The 20,622-nt window shown below is 31.9% G+C and overlaps 1 protein-coding gene across 2 annotated transcripts; it reads right to left on the bottom strand.

Moving 5' to 3' along the window:
• Positions 1-3,862: 3,862 nt before the first annotated feature.
• On the bottom strand, positions 3,863-18,609 carry LOC133308368 (lysine--tRNA ligase, chloroplastic/mitochondrial). Of its 2 annotated transcripts, XM_061508987.1 has the most exons (14): positions 18,347-18,609; positions 17,627-17,845; positions 17,260-17,371; positions 14,108-14,216; positions 13,456-13,513; positions 12,436-12,504; positions 7,882-7,989; positions 7,330-7,422; positions 6,801-6,905; positions 6,457-6,663; positions 6,142-6,236; positions 5,401-5,491; positions 4,751-4,924; positions 3,863-4,094 (listed from the first exon to the last, which is right to left on the bottom strand). In XM_061508987.1, exons 1-14 carry the CDS (start codon positions 18,569-18,571, stop codon positions 4,002-4,004), a joined length of 1,758 nt encoding a protein of 585 aa, XP_061364971.1. In that variant the 5' UTR covers positions 18,572-18,609; the 3' UTR covers positions 3,863-4,001. The 2 variants fall into 2 exon arrangements, 1 of the variants encoding a protein (XP_061364971.1); XR_009751152.1 differs by lacking the exon at positions 3,863-4,094 and having other exon boundaries at positions 4,872-4,924; positions 5,401-5,483.
• Positions 18,610-20,622: the final 2,013 nt, after the last annotated feature.

Raw genomic sequence — 20,622 nt, 5'->3', positions numbered from 1 at the left:
AGCATTATTTGAGAACGTAAAATCAATTTCAATGCTTAAATTGCTTTTTTGCAATGGCAGAAGCTCATTTAGAAGAATGCAAATTCACTTAAGGAATATTTGGTGTACAGTATACGGTCTGATTGTATAAGATTTGATTAAAATTTTAAAATAATATATTATATAAGATAATATCATTCAATATTTGATAATATACTATATAACACTAGATAGGATAAAAATAAATATTTTTTACAAGAGTACCCTTTAATAAAGAATTTATATAATTATTTCAAATATATCACATGATATTAACTTTTATAAAAATCTATTGACCAATGTGTCCAAAAAAGATACATTAAATTTTATAAAAATTAAAATCTCTAATATTATAAAAATTAATATATTAAAGAATTATTTTTTATTTTAATATATTAATATTGAAATAATATATTAATTCTTGAGAATTGTACTGGTCAGCAATTTTAACACATCAACCCCTTATAAGGTCTAATATCATCCCTTAGGGCTTGTTTGGTGTAATGTATAAGACCTGATAGTATAAGTTTTTACTATATATTATAATATTTTTAGTTATTTGGTATGATCATCGTATAGTATAAGCTTATACAGTAGAATCCATTTATATATCAAAATTATGTATAACTTAGTCAAGCCTAGAGGGTGGGATTAGGCCAGATAAAGGATTGATATATTAACTAGTGCAATTCTCAATATGCATTATTCTATATTAATATATTAAAATAAAAAATAATTTTTCAATATATAAATTTTTAAAATATTGGAGATTTAGATTTTTATAAAAATTAATATATTTTTTGGACACACTTATCAATTGATTTCTATAAAAACTAATATCATATGACATTTTGGAAGAATAATATTAATTATTTATTAAAAGATATTTTTGTCAAAAATATTTATTTTTATCCTATCTAATATTATACAATGGATTACCAAATACTGAATGTATGTGTATTCATCAACCGATCCAAACCGATTCAAACCGGGATACCTGAACTGAAAAATCGATAATCAAATAAATCAAAAATAAAAAAAATCACAAATTTTAATTGGATTAGATTGGATTTCGGTTTGGTTGATGAAAGCCGATTCAATCCAAACCGATCCAATATATTAATTCTCATTTACCTACTTGGGTCTTTCCCCAATCATAGTCCAAAAAATTATAAACCTAAGACCCATGAACCCATCAACTAAGCTCAAGAAAAAACCTAGCCACATCTCATCAGTAAAATTTCATATCTCATTACCTAAAAAAAACTATATTATCGTTTACTGATGTTTCTGTATTTAAAAAAAAAAAACTTTACGAGCCAATATATCTAAAGATATGTTATTTGCACAATAATCATGAAACAAATTTTAGGCTTTTTCAAAAATCGAAAACCAATCCAATCCAAATCGAAAAAAATTGGATCGGATCGAATTTGAAAAAAAAATCCAAACCGAATGGATGATTACATCATTAAACAGAAGGGATTGGATCAGATGATTTTTGCTTCCAAAACCGATCCAATTCAGACCGCAAACACCCCTAACTGGATGATATTATCTTATATAATATATTATCTTATATAATACCATGTCAAATGCTGGATAATATTAAAATTTAATCAGACCATATACAATCAAGTATTATACTATCTGGCCTTATCCTATATTGTGTACCAAAACCCTAGGCCTGATTAAGTTACACATTATTTTGATGAATTAAGGGGTTCTGCTATATAAATTATACGATTAGAGGTGGCAATATGAGTTGACCCGTTACCAACTTGCCAAAAACGGGGCAGGACAAGTTGACCCACCTTTGAATGTGGTTCAAAAATTCAACCCACCTCGTTAAAATTCAAAAATAAATTATCTTATAAATTTTTAATATTACATAATTTCATTTCTCACTCCTCTTAATTTTTTTCAATTTTAATTGTAAATGTATATTACTATTCAGTCAACATTCTTTAGGAACTCATTTTTACCTCTATATATGGATAACTTTTGTCATAAATACAAATTTTCTTCTTTTTCTTTTAGGGGAGGACTAAGATAAAAAAAATTGGATATCACAAAAATGTAATGACAAATAAAATACTACCTAATATGAAAAAAAAGAAAAAATTGACACAACGGGCCAATCCGCCGCTAACCCATTTTGACCCACAACCCAGTAGGGCGGGTTGATGGGTTGAGATATGTAACCCAACCCACCTCGTTTTGGCAGGTTGACAGGTTTACCCGTAAGGTTCAACCCATATTACCACCTCTATATACGATGATCACACTAAACAACTAAAAATGTTATAATATATAGTATAATTTTATACTATCATCTCTAATACATCGTACCAAACATGACCTATCTGTTTAGTCTTCTAGACATGATTTTGTCTTATTAGAAGTTATTTGATTGATAGGACAAATAATATACCTAAAAGTTTATCAGACTTAATCATTGAAATAAACCAGGGGTCCAATAGATCAGCACAATGTGTCAAAACCAAATTATTCAGTTTCTCTAACCTTACAATACAAGCACCTCATATTGAGAAATTTCATATTCAATATTGTTTTAGTTGATTGATCGATTCCATCAAATCTGAATCATTCTCACGAGTAATCGATTAGTGTAACTCACTCAATCAATTAATGAGCTTTGAAAAACATTAGCCGATTAATGATCCACAATTGTTATTCCTGAAAAAACATAAGCTTTAACGATCAATTTGGCGGTGTCTAGTCCATGAAGATAAAGTCTTACAATTAGGGGTGTAAATAAATTAAATTAGGTCAAATTATGACTTTGATAGCCTAAAACCTAATTAAAATATTTAGAACTTATACTAACCTATTAACCTATTAAAGATAGGGGTGACAATTTGGATTGGCTAACCCCAACCCGCCAAAAATAGGATAGGACGTGTTGGCCCGCTATTAAATAAAGGTTGAAAAAATGAACTCATCCTGTTTTATGATGGGTTGACGGGTTGACCCGTCAACCCACCAACCCACCAATTCAAAAAAAAATTAATTAAAATTTAAAAATAAATTATATCTTATAAATTTTTCTAATATTATTTTATTTTATTTCACACTTCTCTTAATTTTTCTCAGTCTCAATCTTAAATGTATACTAAAATTTGTCAAACATTCTTTAGAAACTCATTTGTCTCCATATATAAATAACATTTGTCATAAATAAAATTGTTATTCTTTATTTTTTCTAGGAAGTACTAAGATAAATTTTTTTTGAATATCACAAATTTAATGACAAATGAAATACTACCTAATTGTAAAAAATAAAAAAATTATAACTCGATGATTCAACCCGTCGCGGGACGAGTTGAACCCTTTTTGACCCACTTCTAGGCGGGGCAGGTTGAAATGGATTGGTGGATTGAAAATCTTAACCAACCTGTCCCGTTTTGACAGGTTGATCTTGCCAGACTCAACCCAGACTTTTAGGTCAGACTTTGTAAAGTGAGTCATATGGCCTAATTTTTAAATGAAAATTTTAAAAGCCTATACATTATACATGCTCTAATTAGAAAATAGAATAGGCCAAATTACGCCAGACCGTAAGCACCTCATAGGCCGCATGACCCATTTACATCTCTAATTACAACATCTACCCATCATTTTCCAATTCAATAAGAGTATCTACAGGTTATCCTCAATTGAGCCTCACATTAAAACCACATTGTACATGTAAGACTGCAATTAGAAATAGAAACTTTAAAACTACATAAACGAATATAGAAAGTAAGTAAAAACTATAGGAGCCAACAACATAATGAAACTAAGAAGTAATTTTCTATTACCAAAAAATCAGGAATAAACCTTTGCATTCATATTGCTCTGTATTAATCTTCTCAGGTTCTAGGTGGTACACAAAGAATCAAAATGTAATGAAGGCTACATAGTGAATGATGAATGATGGAGAGCACGATTAGATTAACTGCTAATCTGCAAATGTATCACTATTGCTGAACCTTGAGCACTGGGAAGGCGATTACATCACGAATACTAAGAGAATTTGTCAGAAGCATCACGAGCCTGTCAATTCCAAGTCCCTGGAAAGAATATCCTTTTTGTAAATGGCAATTAAAAAGCAGCAAATAAAATCTCTGACAAAAGCTACAGCAGACATAAAAAACAGTTTGCTATTGCACTGTTTGTGGGATAAATAATGCAACACAACTAAAATCATAATACTGAAAAATTAAAACATTAACTTGCACACACCATGATAACTAATTATTATACTTATTATATCATTAATACACATGCATTTTGGTTCATCTACATACACATGCATAAAAATTCCATTAGTACTTCATAATTGATATGTCTTATGTTATTCAATATGAAATTCAATAAATTACAGTTAAACCAGAAACACGCTCAAACAAAAATGCACAGATAAAAATTAGATACGAAAGTACATAAAACGAAAATCACGATTTGGCCTTACAATGCTCAGTATTTATGAAATTAATATTTTAAAATGAACTTAAATGATTGTCATTTAAAATGAACTTTCCTTTTCAAAAAAGACACGAGTATAGGAATTTGACTTTTGTTATCAAAATTGATTTCAAGACGAGAATTGTGGATTGCATTGGACAAAATCAGTGCTTTCAAACAATGTTAATAACAAAAACAAGTATTCATTCTCATCTAGCATAGTCCCACAAATATACAAGGAAATGCAAACTGATTATGATACCATTCCAGAAGCTGGAGGCATTCCGTATTCCAAAGCTGTTAAAAAGTCATCATCAAGAGTCACTTCATACATGTCATCCTCATTTTCCGTTGCTTCCTTTTTATCACCATTTGTTGAAACAGCTTCTGCTTTCTTCTTTTCATGCTGTCTAATTTGATCCTCTAAGCGTCCTCTCTGCCAGAGTACAATAATTGCAACCATTTTGTTGATCATAAAATCATAAAACTACTCACTCTTCAAGAGTTAACTTGAGACAGAGTTGACATTAATTGTCCATAAACAATCACTAGACGTCATTCCTTTTCCATAGAAGTTAATAGAGCCCCATCGTCTATTTCTAGTATATGCACCGGTTTAATTATAATACAACACAAAGTTTGACTCATTTGCCAGCTGATACGTCAATAGATTTTCATAAATGATGCTTAATTTGTTATGGAATAAGTCATCTATCTTGTTAAGGTGTTATTGCAAATACAACAAAAAACAAGATAAATAATCTTCTGAACTAACAAGATACTTCATAACTTACAGAGAATAGTATCGTATAGTCAGTGATGACAAACACATTATATTTAATTTATGTTCGGCAAAATCTACACGAGGTATGCAGCCTGAATATGAAAAGTTTAAAACCTTTGGAAACTTACCTGATCTATAGGATCAGTCAATTCAGAGAATGCATTGCCTAGCTCACGACCACAAATGAAAAGTTCAAATCTCTCAGTCAAACCTGTGGATCTAATGGAGGATTAAGTGTAAGATTGAAGATACTGTCTAGAAACAAGAAATGTTTATCCTACATTATTATTGAGTTTGCTTATGATGTATTTTTACAATAAATTTTATCACTTCATGCCAGAAAATATATAGTAAAACATGATTATCAAGAATTCTTTCACAAAGGTAAGCCACAGGAAGAAAGGAAAAGAATAGCGTCTTACTCTTAGACTTCAATATAAATCTTGAAATCATAAACCGAGAAAGTCCATAACGAGTTTATCTTTTCATATATTCATAACCTTTGCAGAATTGATGCCAATATCATGAGGGAACAAGGGGATTGTTCAAGGGCAGGACGATTATGGGAAGCATTTCAAGTGCCATTAAAACAATTATAATGACAATACAAGAATAAAGGATAATGATAATGATAATGTAGGAATAACTGCCTGAATGGACTGGATAATTTGACTGCTGTGTTGAAAAAGAAGGCAAATGATAACATAAATATTAACTTCATTAAGTATTATAAAGTTCTAAAAGAATGTTTATACCCTTTATGCATTCTAAGCCCTAAGTCCCTAACAGATAAATACTTCATAGTACTTTGGGTCGAAATGCATTTAATAACAGAAAATAGAATTATTCAATATTTTCTATGTTTCTACCTTCGGTGGGGTTTAGCCAGTGGAGATATCTCAATTGGATAGTCTAAAACAAATGTAGGTTGGATGAGCTGTGGTTCTACAACAATCTCAAAAACCTAAACAAACGAAACAAAAACAAACTGCTTAGTGTACGCAAGTCGAATTGACAATATAACAAATTCAAAAGGTGCAGCCAGAAAGGAGTGTCAATATATAGACATCACCTCAAAAGAATAAGTGTGATTATTTGCAAAGATAACCAACTCTATCAAATAAAATGAAAAAATAAAAATAAAATGGATGCAAATATGACAGAGGAAGAAAAAGCCAATCAACCTCATTAAGGAGGTGGCCAACAGATTGGCATGCTTCAATGGAAGCTTTATCCTTGTTATCAATATTATTTCCAAGGGTACCCAGAGTAACTTGCTTTGCAACCTCAAGATCATTTCCCAATTCATTGAAATCAATCCCTGCAGTTTCTTTAACAAGGTTGTGCATGGTCTCCCTCCTCCAAGGTCTCTCCAGACATATCTCGACTCCCTGCATGTAATCATTACACCAACTTTAAGAGAGTCTGACCCCTTCTAGCAAGAGACACTGAACCCTTCTAGTTCCTAATCTCAGCACTTTAGGCATCAATAAAATTCTAGGTAATTTTTAGTAAGAACAGTGTCTACCTGATAATCAATGGTAAGCTTCCCATGGACTGCAAGAGCACATTGAATAACGATCTCCTCTGCCATATTCATCATACTTTGGTAGTCCGAGTATGCTTCATACATCTAAAATTTAACTAATATTATCAATACACAGCAGAATGTAATTCAAGATATAATGAGAATTATCAACTACACAAAAATGCAAATTAAAATATCCTGCAATCATTGTTAAAGCAACTAGCTTGAAAGCTTATGCTATGACGGGAATTGGGGAAACATAATATATGCCCTTACCAAGCATTGAAACTGACTTAAAAACTCTCAGTACATTCAAAACAACAATTGTTGATCCATGTCAGGATTTGAAAGTTTTATGTTTGGTTGTCAACTACTTAACACAACCCTTTTTTACTGCGCTTGGGACTGGCTATGTAAAGATGGTCAACAAAGCATGATATCCAAAATAATAATATCCAATGAAAATAATAGAATTAGAAGCCTATAAAATTCGCCTCCTAAATGTAAACTAATTAACTAAATAATTTACCTCTATAGTTGTGAATTCAGGATTATGACGAGTTGAAATTCCTTCATTTCTAAATATTCGACCAATCTCGTATACTTTTTCAAACCCACCCACCTGTCATGAATAAAAACATTAAAATGGTTAACAGCTGGACAAAATCAAGAACATCTTTGTTTGTCTATCCAATTTCAAATTCATAGCTTGAAAAGGTCACATCTGTGCCACGTTCAAGACAAACAGAAAATATATGAAAATCTCCTTTAACAGAAAATATAGCATTCTAATAATTAGTACCATAAGCACAGAGCAATATTTCAGGATAAGCAAATAATTTTCAATATTTCATAAAAGAAACAAGATCATGACTAGTAATCTTATTCTTTTGCACTACATTCAGGGTGAATACTAAATATATTTTCCTTCTTTGTTAAATATAGCATATCTTTACTAATTCCTCAGTATATCCCTCCCTTGCAAAAATTAAAAAATTAAAAAATTGAAAGCTATTGTAAGCTCTTGTTTGTATGTAGGCCAAACAAGGACCTCGCAAATGACAAATATTTCAGATCTCACCAGCATTCTCTTTAGATGCAGTTCAGTTGCAATTCTCAGATATAAGTCCCTTCCAAGAGAATTATGGTATGTAATAAATGGTCTGGCTTCTGCTCCCCCAGCTGCTCCCTAGTCAATAAAACTAATCAGAAAAAAACCTCCATGTACAAAGTGTCAGACACCTAATAAATCGTATAAATAGAATGATAAAAGAAGATATTTCATACAGTAATTACATCACTTATCAGTTGCTATTGAGAGCCAAGACTATAATCTATATACAAGGACCTATACTTGCAAGGTATCCACTTACTGCTTTGACAAACTTTATATAATTTTATTACTACATTGAACGCACAGTAATATTTTAAATGAAAAAGTAAAGTACTGAATTACAACAGAAGCAAACAGCGGAGCTAACACGCATAAATAGAAGGTGGCAAAATAAATTTCTAAACCAAATGGCTACTGGATAAGTAATTAACGGTAGCATCAATATAGTTACCACCAATGGTTTAGTAGTGAATTGAATGACAAGGAATCCGATAAAATCAGGAGATAGGCAAAAATATAGGGTGAATTGGGTTGCACTTTGTTATGAGTAATACTCAGCTCTGCTCAGCAGGGCAGTAGTTACGTAGTTATCTGCTATACTGTTACGCCCAGCTATCAGCCTCACTGACAAGTAGTTAGAATGGTTCGTATTCAGTTAGGAATCTGAGTGACATCCAAACTATGAACGTAACCAGAACCTGTTAGTTTGGTTCAGTTTTTCAGTTACAATTACAGAATAGAAAACACTAGGTTTCTCTCTCTTACCTTCTCTTTTCTCTTATTCTCTCAGTTTCTTGGTGGTTCTTAATTTCTATCATTGTATAAAGAGCTTCTTTTCAATCCTGAATCCATGGCCTCCTCTCCTCTAAATCCATTCCACAATTCTGGTCCACCTCCAGTTATGACTCCATCCTCTGGTCCTGATGATTTTTCACCTTCGATATCTGCTCACCTTGATGAGAAGAACTTCCTTTTCTGGAAATAACAAGTCAAGGCTGTATAATCAATGCTCATTGCTGGCACCAGTATTACATGAATCCAGAGATTCTGTTGACATTTGCCGCAGAGGAGTATCGGGAACACAGATGTGTGAGCGAAGCCTATCTCCAATGGAAGCAACAAGACAACATGTTCTCATGGCTAATCATCTCTCTCTGAGTCGCTGCTTGCATGAGTTGTTATTTGCATTCATTCCTAGCAACTAAGAAATTCATATTTTCTACTTGCAAGCCAAAGCTCATCAACTTCTTTCTGAGTTGCGCACCACCAAGAAAGGAGGTTGCACAATCTCCAAGTACCTGCTTCACATCAAATCCCATAGCTTCTTTGATTTTGATTGGAGTTCAAGTTTCCATGCAGGACCAAATAAATGTCATCCTCAAAAGGTCTTCCCAAGGAGTATGAAGCATTTGTGACTTCGATAAACAGTCCCCTAGATCCCTACAGCATCATTGATATCGTCTTCCCAAGGAGAGTATGAAGCATTTGTGACTTCGATAAGAAGTCGCCTAGATCCCTACAGCGTCGTTGATATTGAGGCCTTGCTGCTTTCACAGGAAGCTTAAATCAATAAGCATCAACAAGCAACTGTATCTGATCCACTGTCTGAATGTTGCTCATGCCACTCCCGAGGAGAGTTATGTCGATTTGAAATTCAGTCCTCTACAACTACTCAAGCTTCTTCGCCAGCTCCGACTGTGAATTCTGATCCACAGAATCAATCTCAGTTTGGTTATGGACCTGATCTTGGCTTTCCATATTCCCAGCCCTACTCAGGAGATGTTCTCTCATGGGCACAGTGATAATTGTTTTGGTCAGGGTCCAGAGGCAGAGGAGGACACACAGGATATCATAGTGGTTCCAATGTCATCTTTGCAATAAGTTTGATCATGATGATCAAGTTGTTATCATCTGCCTCCTCCAAAATCAATCTCAGCACCCAAGCTTCTCCATTTGTGCTCTCACCTACACATTCTTGGCATTCATGGGCTTCATCTATGCCTTAACTTCCACTCACGCCACCTCTGTATCTACCAACTCAATCTCCTTTAGGTTATTACATTATTCCATCATTGCATCTCGGTTCACTAAACCTGGTGCACCTACTGGTCATCAATTTAATCACTCATCTGGATCACAGCTTGGTCCTATGCCTCTGCAATTTTCATCTGGCTCAAGTACAATGTCGCAGACACCTAAGGCTCCACTGACTACATCTGGAGACTTCAACATTCAAGCTCCGTACCTTGATTCTGGTGGTACACACCATGTGACTGTCGATCCACAGAATTTACTTCAAAACACTGCCCTTAATGGTTCAAATCAAATTCTGATGGGCAATGGCCATGGTTTGCTGATAACCTTATGCCTAATTTTTAAATGTAACCAAAACCTATTAGGTTTGCTCAGTAATTCAGTTTCATATAATACAAAAATTCTTCCACTACTATTGCCATGTGGCTATTTTTTAAATTTCATTTTTTTATTATATAACCAATTTTTTAATTTTTAACTTTTCATGTCTTTTATTTATATCTTTCTTGACCTTTCATCTATTCTAACCTTTCAATTTTTTATTTTTTAAAGTAGCAATCAAAGTGTAACTTTTTTAATAACTTAAAAAAGATACATATTAACCTCTAAGGGTAGCTCAGTTGGAAAAGCAGAGCGTCCAGGGTTGCTTTGTCCAGGGTTCGAACCTTGGCCAAAGCAATTCTTGGAATCCTTTCGGGGCCAGCCACTCCCCCCACGGATGGGGATTAGTCTCACCCTTCCTCTGGTGACAGTGATCCATTACACCCTATGTTCCAATGAGGAGTTAGTCTTAGGGTCGTACTCCTAGGACAAGGTGGCCGGAGGAGGTTGAGAGGGGATACCTCTATGTTATATACAAAAAAAAAAGATACATATTTAATACAAATACATTATTAAAATGCCGCAAAAATGTTATTCTCTAACATTTTTATAAAGTCTATTTCTTTTAATCTTAATCTTGCAAGTTTTAATGATAAGAATATTTGAATTCACCATGTGACAACTCTGTTAATAGAGCTTGAAAATGCAATAACAATATGCAATTTCTAATCTTGCAATACACTGTCCTTTTTCCATTGCATTCCCCTCCTCCACGAGGGCTTTCCCAAGGCCTACTTTTATAGTGGGTCCTCTCCTGAGCTAAGAAAATAATATTCCAATGAAATTATTATTTTATTTATTTTATGTATATTTCATTGATGATATATTTCTATTTTGTTTATAGTGTTTTATACTACTAATATTAGCATAAGATGCGTCAGCAATTTTGTAAATATGAGATAACATAGTAAACAAAGATTTTTGTTAATATATAATGCCTATAAAGAAAAGTTATCAAAATGTAATTAAGATGTATTTAGAAAATTATTTTTTTCAATAAAAAAGAAGATATTAGTAACAATTATAAATATTTTTCAAGCCATAAAAGAATTCAATTAACATGTGAAAATAAATAAAATAACATTTTCTCATTTAAATTATGTATAAAATTTTTAAAAGTACATGTAAATATTGTTACAAAAAAAAAAAAAAAAACCAAATCATATAATATTATCAAATTTTAAAAATGAGTATCTCTTATACTTTGAGAAGTATGTTTAACACTTTTAACTAAACATTATATATAAAATATTTTGTCTATAAAGTTTTCTTGAAACAAAATAAATTATTCAAATATGCACTTAATATTTATCCATTAAATAAAAAATATAATCATATATATTTGATTTAAGCGACCCGTGCATAGTATAACTTGTACTCTATTTGATTCACGCTGCATGATATTGAGCCCATTTTGAAACATTAAATTAAAAATTTATTTTTTTAAATTAACAATATAAAATGACTAGCAAGTATTGAAAATGTGCATTGCATATATAAAAAGTGACCCAAATATCAAGGGCAGACCCTCGAATACTAGAAATACGAAAAAAAACATGGGATAAACTTCAAATAGTATCAAACTAAATAAAAATGCACTATATATATTTAAAGAGGCTTATGATCAAGTGTCAAAGCAATCTACCTCTCTGGTTCTGTAGCTTTGCTCTTATCTTGTTCTCTTACATTACATTGATGGTTAAACAAATTATCCATTAACTTATGTTTTCACCTTTTGTATCCTCTTTTAATTATATCAATAGCGTGATAAATGGGCTAAATCCCACACTAGTTACAGTATAGAAAACACACTGTTTCTCTCTTAGCTTCTCTTTCACTTTCTCTTATTTACTCAAGTGGTTCTTAATTCCTATCACACTTATACACAAATAGTTAGCTATGTTAAAATTACATCCGACAATGACCTATCAACAGGATAAGACAAGTGTCACGGTCAAATTTAATTGCAATCTTATAATTCCTATATCAATCTCACTTTCAACAGATCCAGTATAATGCATATATAAGAAGATAACATAAACTGCTAGCCTGTGAAGGTAATTTTTTATATAGAAAAATTGTGTAGGTACATTAAAATCAACAAACCTGCAAAACTGGAGTTTCTACTTCAACAAAACCTAAAGAATCCATTGTCCTCCGTATCTGGGATACAACCTATTTGAATGGAATTGATTAGAACATTAATGGAAATAGAAGCTATTTGCTCAGGCACTAAATAAATGGAGAAGTATATTTTTATTAATCAATCTGTCTGAGAGAAGCACAGAATGAAACGCTACAATCTCTAAAACCCAAATTCCAAGATCTTCTTTAAAATCAACTCCATTAATAATATATGTAATAAAAACACAGAAAAAAATTTAACTTTATAGCAACAAGAATGCAAGAAAAAGAAAATGTTGACACATGTGATAATGTATTACAACCCCAAAGCCCAGACATAAAGAGCATGGCCATTCAACCAAAATTCTGCACCAGACAACATGATAGCTGTCATGGTCCTATGGATACAGACTGTTCTCGTATTAGTAAACATCTAAGTGGTTATAAGCATAGGCTACATCATTCAGTTATACAATCCTATAGAAATATCCAAATACATCTTTATTCAAATACAATTAGAAAACCCAAAATCTAAACAATACAAGGATTACTTTTATCTTGAATAAATCATACTAGTTCAAGACTTGAAGGATAATAATAAAATAACAAAGATGTCCACAGGCACATGTACTGGGTGAGTCTGATATATAAAGGTGGTGTTGATGATGTAAATTTTACTAGTGATTTAAAGGTTATTTATCTTATTTATGTTATTTTATATGCATAATATATATGTTTGAATACAATTGTGTATCTTAGGTGGGATCTTAGGATATAAGTTACGATCTCACAATTTATGTGTTCCCCTCCCCCTTTCAATCCTAGGTAGGACCTCGAATTTGACGACCATGATTATAACCCAATTAAGAGGCCTGGCAACAGGAAAATAGCCAGATAAAATAAACTTTCTGAATCTACATTAAATTATATTTTTTTATATTAAATCCAAAACAATTGAGCAAGATTTGTCTTAAGAAAAAAATTGTTTGGAAGATAAACCACCTTTGCTCTTTTACGGAATACATCTGCTACCTCTGGATTTGCAATCATATCTACATACCTAAACACAAGTCCACAACAAACATGAAAAAAACATTTGAAAACAAGGGCTAGCCAAGTTTAAGTCCAAGGGTGAAAGGGATAATCAGAGATGATGTGGAAGAAAAGAAGGAATAAGAAATATAAATAACACAACAACAACAAAATGAATGAACAAGAAATAAGTTATACTTCACAAAATAAGAAAAAAATCAAAAGACCATTAAAAAAATTTTGATAGAGGAAAATATTTATTAGAGACGAGAAAGAAAGAAGAACATGAGATTTGTTGTAAATAGTAATATTATTTTATTTTAAATAGAGAGCTGTATTCTAGAATCTTCTTTGGGCTTAGCCCATTAGGTCATTTAGTCTCTTTAAATAGAGAGCTCTTGTACAGTTATAATACACAATTTTCACATAATACAATCCTACTTTTCAAATAGATTTGATCACCTACTACAAAAATAGAATAAACTAGGGAAAAAATCCTAGTATAGAAGAATTGTAGTCATGTACAATATCACTAATAAAATACTAAATGCATTAGTATATGACAGTAACTTCAATAAGTAAAAAAAAGAAACAAACACAAAATATTAAAGAATGAGCATACCTCTGGCGATAACGTTTATCTATATCAGTTAGACCATGATATTTGTCGGGCAGTGGAAGCAGAGATTTTGTGAGGATTGCCAAAGATAGCACACACACAGAAAGTTCTCCTGAAGTAAGTCAAGAAAAACATGAGAAGGTGGTAAGACTATAATAAAAGGAAATTTCAGCAGACCGCCCCACCTCTTTTTTCACTTTTTGAATTTTTACTACATATAAAAAATGGTAAGAAAAGCAACAATCTAAGATCACATTCAATAGGAACAAGATATTTTTGAAAGACCTTCAAGATGAAATCCAAGCATGGAGTACGGTTAATTAGTCACTATTTTATTATTTAGTGCTTTTCTAGTTTTCTAGATTTCTTGGAAGTGAGATGAAAATTTCTTTACTGCATTCACTTTCCAATAATACGAATTTTACCTTCATTGTATAAATAAATAAAAAAAGGTTGGCTATCTTGCTTAATTCACCCATTTAAAATTATTTAAACTAATTATAAGTAAAGGTTACAACTAGTTGGCAAGAACCCGAAAATTAATACAATCTAAGAACTCCAACTTTAGAGAAGACAGTAGATCCAGAAAGAAGGAAACTATGCATGGAAACAACAGAACTAACAGCTCAAAAAAAACCTCTTAAACTCCTCCAAAAGCTTCTTTTTGCAGTTAAAAGTGAAATATTTTTCTCTCAATCAATACACGTAACAACATAACAGAATTAACTTAAGACTGTAATATGCAAAGACTAGCAATGGATAAGGCCAAGACCTTCAATTCATATTTCTGAAATTTCCACTCAATATCGGAAATGAAAACATGATTCCCAATTTCTAAAATCAATGATAATATTGGTTACACACTTGTGGTTCGTAATTGCAAAGTTCGGCAAAACCTCAAACACCTTGTAATTCATTTAATGATTACGGAAATACTTTCAAAACTGACACAATTAAAGCTAGAGTGAGCTGCCAAAACTGCTAATAAAATGATTTGGCATAAACATATGCATGACTAACATCGGTATTAAAAACATAATTGGCAGAGGTCAACACATCTATTAAAGCATTAAACACTATCAAGAGTTTGAATTTCAATTGTTAATGTGTCTCCTAGATTCCACATTTAAGTTCTTGTTTTGAGTTGAATTACCACAAACAACAAATAGAAACAAACTAACGTGTCATGGACCAACTTTCTCAAGCTTAAAGAGATAGGCTTTTTCAGAAAGAAAAAAAAATGCATTTTTCACACAGAACCGGGAGTCACAAGATCAGAAATATCAATGTATGTTAAGCAGTTTCTACAGATTTTATATTGTTAAGTTTCTTATCAGTTATCTTTCACAAGTGTAATTTTAACTTATGTGCAATGATGCATCTTAAAAGAGGACTGTTTGCTGTTTGTTTCCAGTTCTAGTTCTTAGTAGGCCATCATACTTTCAAAGTACTTGCTCTACACTCCATTGGCAATTTGGTAAATAGTGATTTAATCAAACAAAGCTTAATCACGACACTGAATAGAAATTCATATTTTGAAAGTATCATTTCATTGATGCTTTCATTCCATATTTAAAAATTAAGGACTATTTCAGGGAGGGGGAGATTGTTATGCTTTGCTTTAGAGCATTTTTTTTTTACACATTACATATGTTCTTTTTGTCGGAATCACTTGGTTCATTTTATTGCAATATTTACTTGCCTATCTGATATTAATACATCACACAGTTCTCTAAATGCCAACTTTTTTATTTCAATTTTTTGAGAAAAAAGATTCCAAAATCTTAATTGAAGCCATGGTTCCCCTTTTATCCATGAATGATAATCAATTAAAAATCCAGACCAACATATAAGCAACCGTAGAAAGGTATCCTAGAAGCAGACCAAAAGTAATCAAAGGCAAAGGAAAATTAAGAATTATCTATGACATTTGTCTAAGGGCATATTTGTCCCAGCAGAGAAAGGATATCAATCTTAAAAGGTGATAACTATATGGTAATCAATTTGCCACTATTATAACTAGTTCTGTAGAAAGCTTTTGCCATTTAATCGGTGACTGGTAATTTGGAGCCCAAAATTATCTCCAGAGTACTGCAAATTAAGGTTAGGAGACGAAGCAGAAGTGTTTAGGGATGAAGTCATTGAATAAGCATGAGATGTGCGGAATGACCCAAAATTCATCTAGCTCCAAACTCAGTTTTGACACCTTGAACTGAAAGAGGAGGAGCCGACGATTTGAATGACACAAATGGCGGTAAAAAATTCCTCCGGCATGGCGGCGCATGAACGTGCTTCCTTTCAACGGTGACAGGGGCAGATGGTTTATGGGATCATATTGGCTCTTGATACCATGTGAGAATTCTAAAAAGAAAAGGTTTCATAGAATTGTATTGCAATAAGAAGAGGATACATACATAAATACACACCATATGTGATTCAAAAAGAAAATAAAATAAGAAAAAGGAAACTAATCAATCCAAAATAAAAATGGAAATAAAATTGATCCTAATTGATTGAATCCTATCAATTAGGGATTTGACAAACTCTCTTAATAAATGGAAATAATCTTCAGATTTTCTACAAGTTCCAAGTCACTTTTTGAAGTGTTTGCACATATCATAGAAATCTGCGGTAGATTGATGCTCACAAGGGAAAAGAAAATGAAGCCAGTGATGGCTGAGCAAGCTCTAGTTGAATGTATTACGACAACTATTAGAATATCTATGCACAAAAGAAATTCTCATACAAGCATTGTTTGGTTTTATCAAACTAAAGACATCATGAGATTTCCAGTTGGAGTAAACACAATGATAATAAGCTAACCTTCTTTTACCTAAAGAGAAAAACAATTCTAAAAAATATAATGTCATTAAACTCTCGTATTCAGTGATATACTAGAGTTTGTATACATAATTTCAGCAGCAAACTTTCAGTATCTAATTGTACATATACATAACCAAAACAAGGGCACATGCACATCAACTTACAAGTTACAAGCATACAAGTCATAGAATTACTGCAAGCTCACAACCTTTGTTCACATTGAGGTAATACATAACGTGATGCAAATGCAAGCCATATTAATTTAATAAAAATCAATTTTTTCCCTCAAAAGAAAAGGAAAATCCATTTAAGATGCCTCTTAGATAAAATACCTTTTTCTGTGCGTTTTACTATTCCTCTTGCACCTAGTATATCACCAATATCAACATGCGCCTTCAACTGCTCAAACTGATCACCTATGAGTCTCTCCTTGTCACAATAGAGCTGAAATCACAGATTTTAACAACTTCAATTAGCAGCTCTCCACAACATTTACTTTAAAGAAAGAAGTCAAACTCTACCTTATCTGTGAATAAAAAATGCAACTAATTATTAAGACTCCGACAAGAATGAAGCAACACGGTATAGCAGATACTTAACAAAAGCCTGACATGTCTTAGTTCAAAGTTACAACAAATACACAAAGAGCAACAAAAAGTGTAAAAAAAAAATTAGAAAAATTAGAAAGAAAAAAAAAACCTGGATTGTCCCAGAATCATCTCTTAGTGTCAAAAAGGCAAGCTTTCCAAATGCCCTCCTAGCAACAATTCTTCCCGCGACAGATACGTGATCATTCTCACTACTTCTTTCCTCGCCATTTCCTAAATTTCTATATATATCTTGCAGCTGATTAGCACTGTGAGTTTTGTCCCAACCATAAGCATATGGATCTAGCCCCTTGCTTCTCAACTCTTCAACCTGCAAAACAACCACAAAAAAGGGTAGTAAAAAATAATGAGTTTTTCTTCAAATGAGAAGACAATCTCAAACTAAAGTCCATTAGTTTATTAGCCCTCTGACAAGTTCACGTTGTCCAAATTATCCATAATTGAAGAAAAGGGGCTTCTAATCCCAAGTAACTATGCTTGACAACATATAACTTCGCATTCAATTTTCCATCACAACCGCTAGTAAAAAAAAAAAGTTACCCAATAAAATTAAGCAAAAAATTTTTTTTCTAAAAAAAAAAGTAAAAGAAAGGCATGCGATTCTCATTTTCCCCCAAAACGAATTTCCAAATACTGAAGTTCAATGAAAAATCTCATAGTTTGGAAGTTTCATATCCAAACTCAACTATAATTCAGCTGAAATTCATCCTTCACCACACATATAAATACACCAAGTAAAAGGAAAAAAGAACAAACCACAATGTGAATCAAACATCTCACGACACATTCACAATGGAAGTCAGTCATATACCTTCTTCAAGCGAATGGCTCGAATGGCCTCCCTATCTGAAGTTGAAGTCGTCGAGGACGACGAAGAGCTCCGCCGGTTGCGACTGGCGGATGCGGCGGAGGTGGTGGTTGAAGAAGAGCAGGAACGGAGAACAAGCCTTCGAGTTGTTTGACGAAATGCGTTAGAGGAGTGAAACAAGTGCTTGAATGGATGCAACGTTAGATTCCACACTTTTAGCGCTTCCATTCTCTCTCTCTCTCTCACTCACTCACACGCACTTTAGGATTCGGTCGCACCAAGGTTTGTTTATTTATCTTGTGTAAGCATTTAATATAAATAAAATGATAATGCATTAACTACCAAATAATAATAGGGTCTGTTGTTTGTCATTTTAAATGATATAAGTTATGTTATTTTAGGAGAGAGATAGACACAGAAAATGAAAATCATGAGAGAGAGAAAGTGGATGATTTTTTTAATTTAAAATTTAAATAATTTTTTTTTCTGTATCTGTCTCTCTCTTAAAAAGACAGAGTGTTATGTCATTTAAAATGGCAAACACTTTTTCCTAATAATAATGATAATATATCATTTGTTTATTAACTTAACTACTTAGTCAGACAAAAAATGTTAATTGGTTAAGGTTTGCCTAACTTGGCCCAAACACTCCCTAATTGCAATATAAAAAAATTATTATTCATCAGCATGTTATGATGTTAATGTTATATTATAAGAAAAATAAAAAACACAAACACAAATTTTGGACATCACTTTTATGTATTTGTCATCATATGATCTTCTCATGTTGCTAAAAATATATTAAACTTTGAACATCGACTAAATTCATCTTATGTAACATATTCTTTTTTTTTTTTTTTAATTCTTCATTATTTTATTAATTATCCAATCAATTCGATTTGAATTAGGCAATACCAATGGCAGCAAAGCATGTAACATATTCTTAAATAAATAATATGCAAGAGTGTTAAATCGACTTCGACATTATTAACATTATATTTAAAAATTGTAATAGATATTCACTTATTTTAAGAAAAAATATTTATATTTACACTCTATAATTATTAATTGGGCAAAGTTACTATCATGTTACATGATAAAAAAATCAATTTGTTGCATACACTTCCGAGGTCATCTATTTTTTATTTTTTTTTTAAATTATGAGCCCCGTGAAACTTGTATCTGCAATAAATCCCTTATTAATTTTATTTTCATCATATAGCTCAAGGTTGCTCCCCAGATGGAAAGAGAGAATAATGCACTCCTACATCAATAAAGAATAGATTTAAAATGAATAAGTTTTTTATAATGTTAATAATAAGAGATAATTTAATCATTAGCTCAAATAATTAATTTGAAAAATGTTGTTATTAAATGTGTAAATTTCAATATTTGATATAATTATTAAATTTTGAACATATTAAAAAAAGTATTCAGAATAATAAAATATGATTTTAGTGAAATAAGAGGTTTTAGTGTAAGCCTATTAGCATGATTTAATTATTCTCCACCACAAAAATACTGGAATAATGTAGGATATCTACTTGATCCACATAAAGCTAGATCCCAAATAGAATTTTGTTCACAAGTGGAAGCATAATTATCTCTTGGTGTTCAACAAATTTATTCAAGAGATAATTTGACAGATTTATTTACTAAGATATCACATATTTAAGTTTTGAGAATATGATATATATGATTGACCGAGATTCGCAGACTAAGAGATATTAAATGATGTTATCATTAAGGGGAGTAAAATATTTGTTGCATTTTTTTCCCATATGATTTTTTCCTACTAAGGTTTAACTTTTGTAACTTCTATAATTTAATATGTAATTAGGTTAATTAAATTTTTGCCATTTATTCCTTATCAGTCCAACACCAAATGAGATAGGCATAACCATAGACGATTAAAGACGGAGGATGCTGATGAAGAAAAGGAAGAGATTATGTTGTCCACCAGATGCTTGGAGTTTGAGAGTTAAGCGAGATGTTATATTGTGTTGTGAGTTGGTTGGGTTGTGTTTGTGCTTCACTGGGTTGTATGAAAGCGACTGGGGGTACTTGCAAAGGCATTCCGATGCTCAAGTCAGTTTTATATCCAAGGAGGTTTAAGTATTCAAAGAGATATATCATACATGGGCTAATGGCCTCTTATAGTGCCTGAGCATCGTGTTTATCATTGTCCTTCATGAGGTAGTATTCTGGTTGATTAGTGGAGAGGGGTGGCCTCTCTAAGGCTATTCGTTAATGGGTAAGCCTATGTTCAAAGTAGACTC

Source organism: Gastrolobium bilobum, unplaced genomic scaffold (assembly GCF_033153095.1).
Source record: "Gastrolobium bilobum isolate Gb01-03AN ecotype WA unplaced genomic scaffold, APGP_CSIRO_Gbil_v1 utg2951, whole genome shotgun sequence".
In the NCBI taxonomy this organism is placed as follows: Eukaryota; Viridiplantae; Streptophyta; class Magnoliopsida; order Fabales; family Fabaceae; genus Gastrolobium; species Gastrolobium bilobum.
This window is presented reverse-complemented; position numbering and strand designations above follow the sequence as displayed.

Coding starts and splice junctions, on each gene's coding strand:
- LOC133308368 (XM_061508987.1), bottom strand. CDS start 18,571: ATGGAAGCGCTAAAAGTGTGGAATCTAACGTTGCATCCATTCAAGCAC. Junction 17,372..17,626: donor ATGATTCTGGGACAATCCAG/GTTTTTTTTTTC, acceptor CTGTGATTTCAG/CTCTATTGTGACAAGGAGAG. Junction 13,514..14,107: donor GATAAACGTTATCGCCAGAG/GTATGCTCATTC, acceptor ACTTGTGTTTAG/GTATGTAGATATGATTGCAA.